At 45.3% G+C, this 12382-nt stretch overlaps 1 protein-coding gene across 1 annotated transcript in view; it reads left to right on the top strand.

The window, feature by feature from the left end:
* Window positions 1-11966, top strand: part of LOC136577424 (CD5 antigen-like) — a 91664-nt gene extending 79698 nt beyond the window's left edge. The window contains exons 4-5 of the mRNA XM_066577320.1: window positions 7819-8130; window positions 11539-11966. Coding sequence (XP_066433417.1) covers window positions 7819-8130; window positions 11539-11966 — 740 coding nt within the window. The remainder of the gene's footprint in view (window positions 1-7818; window positions 8131-11538) is intronic.
* Window positions 11967-12382: the final 416 nt, after the last annotated feature.

Below are 12382 nucleotides of genomic sequence, written 5' to 3'. Positions count from 1 at the left end.
GTACCTCAGAAAAATTGCCCATGCCCAACCGAGAGGGCAGGTGAAACCCATTAATGGCTTTGGTTAATGTGGCTTAATTGGTAACTAGGCCTGGAGGCAGCCCAGTTAAAATAAAAATTGGTTGAGGTGAAAGTTTCAACGCTTTAATGAGCATTGAAACGTATAAAAATTGTTTAGAAAAATTATATGACTGAGCCTTGTGGGCCTAAGAAAAATTGCCCGCTCGGCGTGATTACGTGAGGTTTCAGGAGGAGGAGCAGGAGGAGGAGGATGAATATTATACACAGATTGATGAAGCAAAAAGGTCCCCGTTTTGGATGGTGATAGAGAACGATGCTTCCATCTGCGGGTGCAGCCTACGTATTGCTTAGGTATCGCTGCTGTCCGCTGGTGGAGAAGAGAAGTCTGGGGAAATCCAGGCTTTGTTCATCTTGATGAGTGTAAGCCTGTCGGCACTGTCGGTTGACAGGTGGGTACGCTTATCCGTGATGATTCCCTCAGCCACACTAAACACACTCTCTGACAAGACGCTAGCCGCAGGACAAGCAAGCACCTCCAGGGCATACAGCGCGAGTTCAGGCCACGTGTCCAGCTTCAACACCCAGTAGTTGTAGGGGGCAGAGGCGTCACCGAGGACGGTGCTGCAATCGGCTACGTATTCCCTCACCATCCTTTTACAGTGCTCCCGCCAACTCAGCCTTGACTGGGGACCGGTGACACAGTCTTGCTGGGGAGCCATAAAGCTGTCAAAGGCCTTAGAGAGTGTTCCACTGCCTGCGCTGTACATGCTGCCTGATCTCTGCGCCTCCCCTGCTACCTGGGCCGTGGAAATGCGTCTTCGGCCACTAGCGCTGTCGGATGGGAAGTTTACCATCAGCTTGTCCGCCAGGGTCCTGTGGTATAGCAACACTCTCGAACCCCTTTCCTCTTCGGGTATGAGAGTGGAAAGGTTCTCCTTATACCGTGGGTCGGGCACTGTGTACACCCAGTAATCCGTAGTGGCTAGAATGCGTGTAACGCGAGGGTCACGAGAAAGGCATCCTAACATGAAGTCAGCCATGTGTGCCAAGGTACCTGAACGCAACACATGGCTGTCCTCACTAGGAAGATCACTTTCAGGATCCTCCTCCTCCTCCTCCTCCTCCTCCTCTTCCTCTGGCCATACACGTTGAAAGGATGACAGGCAAGCTGCATCTGTACCCTCAGCAGTGGGCCAAGCTGTCTCTTCCCCCTCCTCCTCATGCTCCTCCCCCTCCTCCTCCTCCTCCTCTGGCCATACACGCTGAAAGGATGACAGGCAAGCAGCATCTGTCCCCTCAGCAGTGGACCAAGCTGTCTCTTCCCCCTCCTCCTCATGCTCCTCCCCCTCCTCCACAACGCGCTGAGATATAGACATGAGGTTGCTCTGACTATCCAGCGACTTACTGTCTTCCCCCGCCTCCGTTTCTGATTCCAAAGCGTCTGCCTTTATGCTTTGCAGGGAACTTCTCAAGAGGCATAGCAGAGGAATGGTGACGCTAATGATTGCAGCATCCCCGCTCACCATCTGGGTAGACTCCTCAAATTTTCCAAGGACCTGGCAGATGGCTGCCAACCAGGCCCACTCTTCTGTAAATAATTGAGGAGGCTGACTCCCACTGCGCCGCGCAAGTTGGAATTCCACTATAGCTCTACGCTGCTCATAGAGTCTGGCCAACATGTGGAGCGTAGAGTTCCACTGTGTGGGCACGTCGCACAGCAGTCGGTGCACTGGCAGATTAAACCAATGTTGCAGGGTCCGCAGGGTGGCAGCGTCCGTGTGGGATTTTCGGAAATGTGCGCAGAGCTGGCGCACCTTTCCGAGCAGGTATGACAAGTGTGGGTAGCTTTTCAGAAAGCGCTGAACCACCAAATTAAAGACATGGGCCAGGCACGTGCGTGAGGCTGCCGAGCTGCAGAGCAGCCACCAGGTTACGGCCGTTGTCACACACGACCATGCCCGGTTGGAGGCTCAGCTGCGCAAGCCAGCGGTCGGTCTGCTCTGTCAGACCCTGCAGCAGTTCGTGGGCCGTGTGGCTCTTCTCTCCTAAGCTGAGTAGTTTCAGCACGGCCTGCTGACGCTTGCCCACCGCTGTGCTGCCACGCCGCGCGACACCGACTGCTGGCGACGTGCTGCTGCTGACACATCTTGATTGCGAGACAGAGGTTGTGTAGGAGGAGGAGGAGGAGGAGGAGGAGGGTGGTTTAGTGGAGGAAGCATACACCCCCGCAGATACCACCACCGAGCAGGGGCACGCAATTCTGGGGGTGGGTAGGACGTGAGTGGTCCCAGGCTCTAACTCTGTCCCAGCCTCCACTAAATTCACCCAATGTGCCGTCAGTGAGATATAGTGGCCCTGCCCGGCTGTGCTTGTCCACGTGTCTGTTGTTAAGTGGACCTTGGCAGTAACCGCGTTGGTGAAGGGGCGTACAATGTTGCGGGAGACGTGGTCGTGCAGGCCTGGGGCGGCACATCGGGAAAAGTAGTGGCGACTGGGAACCGAGTGCCGCGGGGCCGCCGCCGCCATCATGCTTTTGAAAGCCTCCGTTTCCACAAGCCTATACGGCAGCATCTCTAGGCTGATCAATTTTGCAATGTGCACGTTTAACGCTTGAGCATGCGGGTGCGTGGCGCCGTACTTGCGCTTGCGCTCAAACTGTGGCGCTAGCGGCGTCTGGACGCTACGCTGAGAGACATTGCTGGATGGGGCCGAGGACAGCGGAGGTGAGGGTGTGGGTGCAGGCCAGGTGACGGTACTGCCTGTGTCCTCAGAGGGGGGTTGGATCTCAGTGGCAGGTTGGGGCACAGGGGGAGAGGCAGTGGTGCAAACCGGAGGCGGTGAACGGGCATCGTCCCACCTTGTGGGGTGCTTGGCCATCATATGCCTGTGCATGCTGGTGGTGGTGCCTCCCCAGCTGATCTTGGCGCGACAAAGGTTGCACACCACTGTTCGTCGGTCGTCAGGCGTCTCTGTGAAAAACTGCCACACCGTAGAGCACCTTGACCTCTGCAGGGTGGCATGGCGCGAGGGGGCGCTTTGGGAAGCAGTTGGTGGATTATTCGGTCTGGCCCTGCCTCTACCTCTGGCCACCGCACTGGCTCGGCCTGTGCCCACACCCTGACTTGGGCCTCCGCGTCCTCGCCCGCGTCCACGTCCTATAGGCCTACCCCTACCCCTCAGCATGCTGTATTAGCAGTAGTGCAGAAACAGAACGCTGTAATTAAATGTGCCGCTTATTGGCCTGTGGTTGGCGGCTGACTTCGTTTACAGAACCCCAGGAAATAATTTGGCGCACGCCTGCTGTAACACTTAGCTGCCTGCGTATTTATTTGGAGAACTTCTACCCCCAGCAGACACGGACCCAGAACACTGAGCAGAGTGACAGGCAGGCCAAATAGTTTTTTTTCCAATATTTTTTTCAAAAGGACCACTGCGTATATTCAATCTATAATATATGTCTTCTGGCCCTGCCTACACAATTCTGTCCCTGATGTGTGTGTCACGGAACTGCAGTGTTGCACTGTTATTAACTGCAACAGACCGGTGATTTCAGAGCCAGGAAATAATTTGGCGCAAGCCTGCTGTAACACTTAGCTGGCTGCGTATTTATTTGGAGAACTATTACCCCCAGCAGACAAGGATCCAGAACACTGAGCACAGTGACAGGCAGGCCAAATAGATTTTTTTTCAATATTTTTTTCAAAAGGACCACTGCGTATATTCAATCTATAATATATGTCTTCTGGCCCTGCCTACACAATTCTGTCCCTGTAGTATTACTGCAGGGCGCAATGCTCTGCACGGCCGATATACCCAAAAAAAAAAAAAGTGCAACACTGCTAAAAGCAGCCTCCACAGTACTGCACACGGTTAGATGTGGCCCTAAGAAGGACCGTTGGGGTTCTTGAAGCCTACAATCACTACTAACACTCTCCCTGCCTAACCACCACTTCTGTCCCTGTAGTATTACTGCAGGGCGCAATGTTCTGCACGGCCGATATACCAAAAAAAAAAAAAAGTGCAACACTGCTAAAAGCAGCCTCCACAGTACTGCACACGGTTAGATGTGGCCCTAAGAAGGACCGTTGGGGTTCTTGAAGCCTACACTAACTCCTAACGCTCTCCCTGCCTCCACACTTCTGGCCCTGGACTATTACTGCATGGCGCAATGCTCTGCACGGCCAATATACCAAAAAAAAAAAAAAAGTGCAACACTGCTAAAAGCAGCCTCCACACTACTGCACACTGTTAGATGTGGCCCTAAGAAGGACCGTTGGGGTTCTTGAAGCCTACACTAACTCCTAACACTCTCCCTACAGCAGCTCCAACACGATACCACTGTCCCTCTCACTATCTCACAACACATCTGTGGCGAGCCGCGGGAGGGGCCGATTTATATACTCGGGTGACACCTGATCTCGCCAGCCACTCACTGCAGGGGGGTGGTATAGGGCTTGAACGTCGCAGGGGGAAGTTGTAATGCCTTCCCTGTCTTTCTATTGGCCTGAAAAGCGCGCTATCGTCTCAGAGATGAAAGTGAAAGTAACCCGAACATCGCGTGGTACTCGTTACGAGTAACGAGCATCTCGAACACGCTAATACTCGAACGAGTATCTAGCTCGGACGAGTACGTTCGCTCATCTCTACATGTGACATGTCTTCTGCTCTCTACACAAAAAGCAGTTCATATAATATCTGAGCAGTAAGAATCTGGGTATAAAATAACACATATTCTTCGCGTTACCACCTCTGATACCAGAACAGTGGAAATACTCTAATATCCAGCGTTAGAACTTACAGGATTCCCTACATACTGCTAATAAAGCTCATGTACTGACAAAGAGAGGAAACAATATGTTGGGGGGAATCTTCTAAGGCCAACATTTCTAACGCTGGTTTTAGGGACTTCCAGGCAGGACAAACTAGACTGCAACCTGTGGTAAATTCTGTGCCAAAATCTGACGGCTTCCTGCAAATTTTGATGCAAAATTGAAAATGGCTGAAAATCTACCTGCAATTCTGTATCAAAATCTGCAGCCAGACCTGCAGATCTTGGTGTGGAATTCCGCAGCTGCAGATTTGGCTGCGTCTTGTGGCGTAATTCCATTTGATGTGAAAGTACTCTTAGTATAACATTCCTGTATCTCCATGCACCTACACAGAAATGTACGTCAGGTCTGACGTAGCATACATACCTAACATAATTTACACTAGCTTCTGGCACAGATTGTACATAAAACTATTAGTTTAGGAAAGCCATGTCCCCTCCTGAGCCCCACCTACTTTTTCATTAAAAAGGTCAGTGCAAAAAGAATGGTAACAATATTTTTAACAAATGTGGCTTACACAAAAATGTGCAACTTTCCTCCACCAGAATTCAGATGTAAATTACTTAAAAAATGTCCCTGATTGGCTTTTCTCCTCTTTATTACTAGATACTAGTAATTATTAGGAAACTATAGCACCAGTGTTTCTTGTGGCACAATGCGCCACACTGCTTTGCTACATGGTACATACATTTTGATCCCGACACATCACATACACAACTCTTCAACATCCATTTGATTCACAAACATAACACACAGCTCTGCTACATGGTACATCCATTATGATCCCCACACATAACACACACAGCTCTACTACATCCATCCTCTTTTCCACACATTACACACAGCACATTACACACTAAGCTGTACTATCTCCATCCTGACCCCACACATCACACACACAGCGCATTACATACAGCTCTACTACATCCATTCTGACACCACACATTACATACGCAGCACATTACAGACACAGCTCTACTACATGGTACATCCATTATGACCCCCACACATCACATACAGCACACTACACACAGCTTTACTACATCCATTCTGCCCTCACACATTACATACACAGCACATTACACACACAACTCTACTACATCCATCCTGATTCCCACACATTAGACACACAGCACATTATGCACTCAGCTCTGCTACATGGTACACCCATTATGATCCCTACACATCACACACACAGTTCTACTACATCCATCTTGATTCCCACACATCACACACAGCGCATTACACACACAGCTCTGCTACATGGTACGTCCATTATGATGCCCACACATAACACACACAGCACTATTATATCAATCCTGATTTTCACTCATTACACATCACATTACACACACACAGCTCTACTACATGAATGCTGACCACACATATTGCACACATAGCTTTACTACATCCATCCTGACCCCACACATTACACACACAGGACATTACACACACAGCTCAACTACATCCATCCTGACCGCACACATTACATACACAGCACATTACAAACACAGCTCTACTACATGGTACATCTATTATGATCCCCACACATCACACACAGCTCGACTACATCCATCCTGATTCCCACATATGACACACACATCACATTACACACAGCTCCACTGCATTCATCCTGATCCCACATATTACACACACAGCTCCACTACACCCATCAAGGCCACATACATTACACACACAACACATAACACAAAAAAGCTCCACTGCATCCTTTCTGACCCAACACTTTACACACACACACAGTACATTACACACACAGCTCTACTACATGGTACATCCATTATGATCCCCACACATCACACATAGCTCTACTACATCCATGCTGACCTCCACATATCACACACAGCTGTACCTCAAATCCACTAGTTGCCCTAGTGGCCATCAAAGTAGCTACACTGCTGCAAGATTATATGTAATATTGCAGCAGTATGGTCACTTAGATGGCCACTAGGGGGCATGAGTACAGCTGTTTTAGGTGGTCTGTGTAGCAGGGAAGGGTTTTCTCTGTGTTGGAACCAGCTAATTAGGTCAATTATGTGAAACCTGTGAGGGCAGAATTCACCAATCTGATGAACATCGCTGTACTGTGAATCAATAGAGATTGGTAAATCCAGATATTATAAGAAGGACAAGAGATAATGAATCTGACATGACTAAGGGCTCGTCCACACTGGCATTAGCTGAACACACTCTTTTTCCATTCAAAAAACAGAAATAAAATGGAATGCAGTTAAACAGAAAAATTGGAACTACGTCCATTATTAATGAAACCCATTTAAATCAGTGATGAACAAAGCAAAAACATTTAATTCAGTTTGCATTTCTAGTTCTCCGCTCCTCATATGGGAAAAACTGCCTAAGGAAAATAACCCATTTAGAATAATTTGTTACTTTCCAATGTATATTCTATCCATATTGCATGCAGATGAAAGTGTACATTCAGGCTTCATCTAGTAATAAAGCTTTTCTGCAGATATTTTCCATGTTGCAGCATGTAGACAGTTTCAGACCTCCTGTATACACTCTTTGTCTACACAAATATACATAAACACTTGTGACTTGATGGTGTAGATGATATTTCTGGGATGTGGGGTGTAGTAAGAGATATTACTATTGGTCGCTGCTCTTAGGGATTCTCTCATGAAGACTGCTGTTCTAAGAAGTTGGCTCCGGCTTCTCTAGTCCATGACCATCAGCTGGGATCTCTGGGAGCCACATCTGGGGATTCTGGTGAATTGACACCCATGTGATGCAGAATCTACCAGATCCACCAGCTGCCCCTCCTCATTCTGGCTCATAGAGAGGGACCTCGAGGACTAGTCACCCCTCTAAGATGTGCATTGTGATTAATAGGCATATGGAGAGGGGACGTCATGGTGAGACAAGCGCTGTTATACTAGTATTTCCTTATATTCATGGGTTTTTATATTCTTTTCTGTTTATTTTCACAGCTCCAGTGAGACTTTATGGAGGAAACACTGAATGTGAAGGATTAGTGGAAAGTAGATATAAAGAAGAATGGAGGGGAGCGTATTATGACACTGGCAACAGAGAAAAGATTGCAAATATAGTTTGTAGAGAGCTGGGATGTAACACTGCAAATCTACAACATCGTGTGACCAGAGGGGAGATATTTGTGGATGATTACAGGAGGAGGTTGGATCTAAAATGTACAGGAGAAGAGTCATCCTTCTCACAGTGTCATTATTCTATACACGATGGTCTATATCCTTCTGCATCTCTGATGGGCGTGAAATGTTCAGGTAAGAGACGTATTTTTCCTCTCCACACATCACACACCGCACTGGATACAGCATTATACCTGACAACATGTACAATAACTGCACCGACAACTGCTGAGAGAATGACACTAACTAACAACCTGCAGCAGCTTCATCCAAAGATGTTTTTTTCAGCGATCAGTCCAATCATGAAGGGTTATTATACTAGTGTAAAAGACCCTCTGTGTACATGTCTGTGTGGATGAAGGACCAGTGATGATATAATCATGTGACCAGTACATGAGGACAGAGTTTAGCAGTACTGAGGATAGATGGTGGTGAAAAGCCTGTGATGATATAATCATTAGCGCCCAAACATGGCAGAGTTTCACCCCTCCAAGGACCTCCGCCCACATTTCTGCCCTAGTCAGTCAGTGTATTTGTGCCAGACAGGTAAAGCAATGCAATGGGAACTCATTGTGCACTCACAGCATAGGCTAGCCCAAGAAACTCAAGCGTGGTATTACACATGAGGAAATCAGAGTGCCCAAATATGGCAGAGTTTCACCGTGCGAAGGGCCTCAGCCTACATTTCTGCCCTAGTCAGTCAGTGGGTTTGTGTCAGGCAGGTAAAACATCGCAATGGGAAGTCTTTGTGCACCCACAGCATAGGCGAGCCCCTGGAACCTAAAGATGGTATTACGCATAAAGAAATCACAGCGCCCGAACATGGCAAAGTTTCACCCCGCCAAGGACCTTGGCCCACACCCTCAGCAATTGTGGGCATAAAGCGGACTTCGATGATAGTACAGCTGTGAACGTCTCATTTAATTATTTGCAGTTGCTTTCACTGCTCCAAAGACTGGATTAACCCGGAACAAGTTCCACAGGCCCAACCTGGTGCAGTTGCATTTCCCCCAGGACATAGGCCTCTGCCCACACCCTCAGCAATCGCAGGCATGAAGCGGACTCCGATGCTAGTACAGCTGTGAACATCTCATTTAATTATTTGCGGTTGCTTTCACCGCTCCAAAGACTGGATTAACCCGGAACAAGTTCCACAGGCCCAACCTGGTGCAGTTGCATTTCCCCCAGGACATAGGCCTCTGCCCACACCCTCAGCAATCGCAGACATGAAGCGGACTCCTATGCTAGTACAGCTGTGAAGGTCTCATTAGATCAGTTACGTTTGCTTTCACCGCTTCAAAGACTGCATTAACCAGGAAGAAGTTCCAAAGGCCCAACCTGGCGCAGTTGCATTTCCCCCAGGACATAGGCCTCTGCCTAAACCCTCAGCAATCGCGGACATGAAGCGGACTCCGATGCTAGTACAGCTGTGAACATCTCATGAATGCAGTAACGTTCCCCTGTTTGGCCCAAACCAGTGTCTCAGATAACTGTGATAACATGGGAGAAAATACATGTTGCCCAATGTTGATCCATGACAGGAGGAGGAGGTGGCATTACAAGGTCAAGAAACCATGACCAGGACCCGCTATAGTCTGTGTGGGAAGTACGTGAGCGGGCCCAGGGTGAGGCTTGGTCCCAGCCTCCACCTTGTGTGACCCAAGGTGCCTTGAGTTACATAGCAATGGGAAATCCATGTGTCCTCACACAGATAGCTCAACACTGCCAGGGGAAGTCTTTGAGTTCCTTGGGCTCGCCTATGCTGTCAGTGCACAAAGATGGTATTACACAGGAAGAAATCAGAGTGCCTAACCATGGGAAAGTTTCACCCTGCCAACGACCTTGGCCTCGGCCCACAATTCATGCCCTAGTCAGTCAGTGTATTTGTGCCAGATAGGTAAAACACCGCGATGGGAAGACTTAGTGCACCCATAGTATAGACAGACCCCTGTAACATTCCTGTAGCAAAGGTATAAACAGACCCCCGTAACATTTCTTTAGTAAAAGTATAGGCAGACCCCAGTGACATTTCTGTAGCAGTAGTATAGGCAAACAAACACTAGTAACATTTCAGTATCAAACATATAGACAGACCCCTGTAACATTTCTGTAGCAATGGTATAGGCAGACCCCTGTAACATTTCTGTAGTAAACGTATAGACAGACCCCTGTAACATTTCTGTAGTAGAAGTATAGGCAAACAAACACCAGTAACATTTCAGTAGCAAACGTATAGGTGGACCCCAGTAACATTTCTGTAGCAGAAGTATAGGCAGACCCCTGTAACATTTCTGTAGCAGAAGTATAGGCAGACCCCTGTAACATTTCTGTAGCAGAAGTATAGGCAGACCCCAGTAACATTTCTGTAGCAAAGGTATAGACAGACCCCAGTAACATTGCTGTAGCAAAAGTACAGGCAGCCCCCTGTAACATTTCTGTAGCAGAAGTATAGGCAGCCCCCTGTAACATTTCTGTACCAGAAAATGTGCTTTACGGTCCTACATCAATTGGAAGTACCGGTTTAATTCATTTTAAAGAAATGCCGACTCCAGCACAACTACAGATTCTCAAAAAGGAATGGGAAAGCATTCCAGATCGTATCTGCAGTGCGATAAAGAAACAAATAAATATCTTTAAGGATCTCAAGCTCTTGGAAATATCGGGATCATTAAAAGATATTTGGCCGGAAAATAACAAATTTGAAAAATCCAAAACGTCTACTTAATGACCTATGGAGACACACCATCGACTGGATATTGTTAAAAATCTATGCCATTAACAATTTAACCCCTAGAGGATTAAGAATACCACACAGATCAGCATTTCCTCAAGACGAAACATTTACTGGTGAATGGCAATCTATGCTACAAACATTCACAGCCGTAATGCTTGATAAATTAAAGGATAAAAGAAGAATTCTGATATTACAAAATTTATATAACATTCTAAACACAGATAATACACTAGACAACAATAAAGAAGAAAAAATAATAGATACAAATGATATAGAAATTCCCATAATATTTAGAAAAATGACAAAATTAAAAAGAGATTATACTGACTTTAAACAAAATATTTATTTTCCACACCAATATAAACGAAAAACACAGACTGCAAGGGAAGAAACACAAAAAGAAGATAATACAGAATCAATTGATAAAGAAATAATTAAAGGAACAATTGATATAGAAACAACAAATGGTAACAAAATAAAATCAAACAAGATTGATAATAAAAAAACTAATAAAAACAAAAATCACCATATAGAAAAAAATAGAGAAAAAAAGAGTAATAATATGGAGGATTATTGGAATGGAAAAGGGATTACTTTCAGAAGGAACACTGCAATACAAAAAATGGACAATAATACAGAGAAGAAAAAGATGGATAATAATAATAAAAAACAGATAGATATTAACAACACAAACAACACAGAAAATTACATAGTTCCGTCACAATTACCACCACTAATACAACCTAATACAGATGGAGAACAAATAGAAATTTTTTTTAAAAACCTCCCAATTATAAATTCACCACCAGATTTTGATAAAATAAATAAACGACTAGAGAAAAATAAAGAAGAAGTGAAAGGAATAAGATCTATAACTACCAATGACGAAGAAAAGGAAAAAGAAAAAGAAAAAGAGGAAAATGAAAGAAAAAATCAAGAAAAATCATCTAAATCTGAAATAAAAATTGATTATAAGAAAACAGAATATTTTTTAGGGGCACGCCCAAAAATCTTTTCCCCAAAAGAACCACCAGCAAACACGATTCCAATAAAGAAAAAAACGACAAACAAAGCAACATTTACTCCACCAATCACCAGATCAAAAATTCAACATTACTTTCACACTCCGTCACCAAAATTGCAAACAAAAAAGAAAAAACTAGATGAAAAAGAGGCAAAAAAGGAGGAAAAAAGAATAACACCAACAATAAAGAAAAAATTCTATGCGAAAATTTGAATGATGAAATTAATAACACAGAAGCAACAGAAAAAGGGATTTTTAATATTTCAAAGAAAAAACTTACAAGGGGGGAGGTACAATTATTAAACAAAGGACTATCGTTTAGCCCATCAATTCGTTCATCACAATTTGATTTGTTTATTGATCTAAATGAATATATAAAAAAACTGACAAGAAGTAGATATTTCTTAATGAATGAAAAATTAATCTCTACTAATAATGAAACAGAATTTCATATAGATATGCCCATAACCACGGAGCTAAAAAATAAAAGTAATTTTTTCCCAATAGAAGCTAAAGGATCAAACATAGAATTATTTTTCAATAATGTAGCACGAGAATTTAAAAACTTACATAAAAATAACACACGGTACAAAGATAATTTATCAAAAAAAGAAAGAGAGGTCCTTAAA

The sequence above is a fragment of the Eleutherodactylus coqui genome, chromosome 8 (genome assembly GCF_035609145.1).
Source record: "Eleutherodactylus coqui strain aEleCoq1 chromosome 8, aEleCoq1.hap1, whole genome shotgun sequence".
Lineage (NCBI taxonomy): Eukaryota > Metazoa > Chordata > Amphibia > Anura > Eleutherodactylidae > Eleutherodactylus > Eleutherodactylus coqui.
The sequence above is the reverse complement of the archived record's forward strand: the minus strand, read 5'-3'. Positions and strand labels throughout refer to the sequence as shown.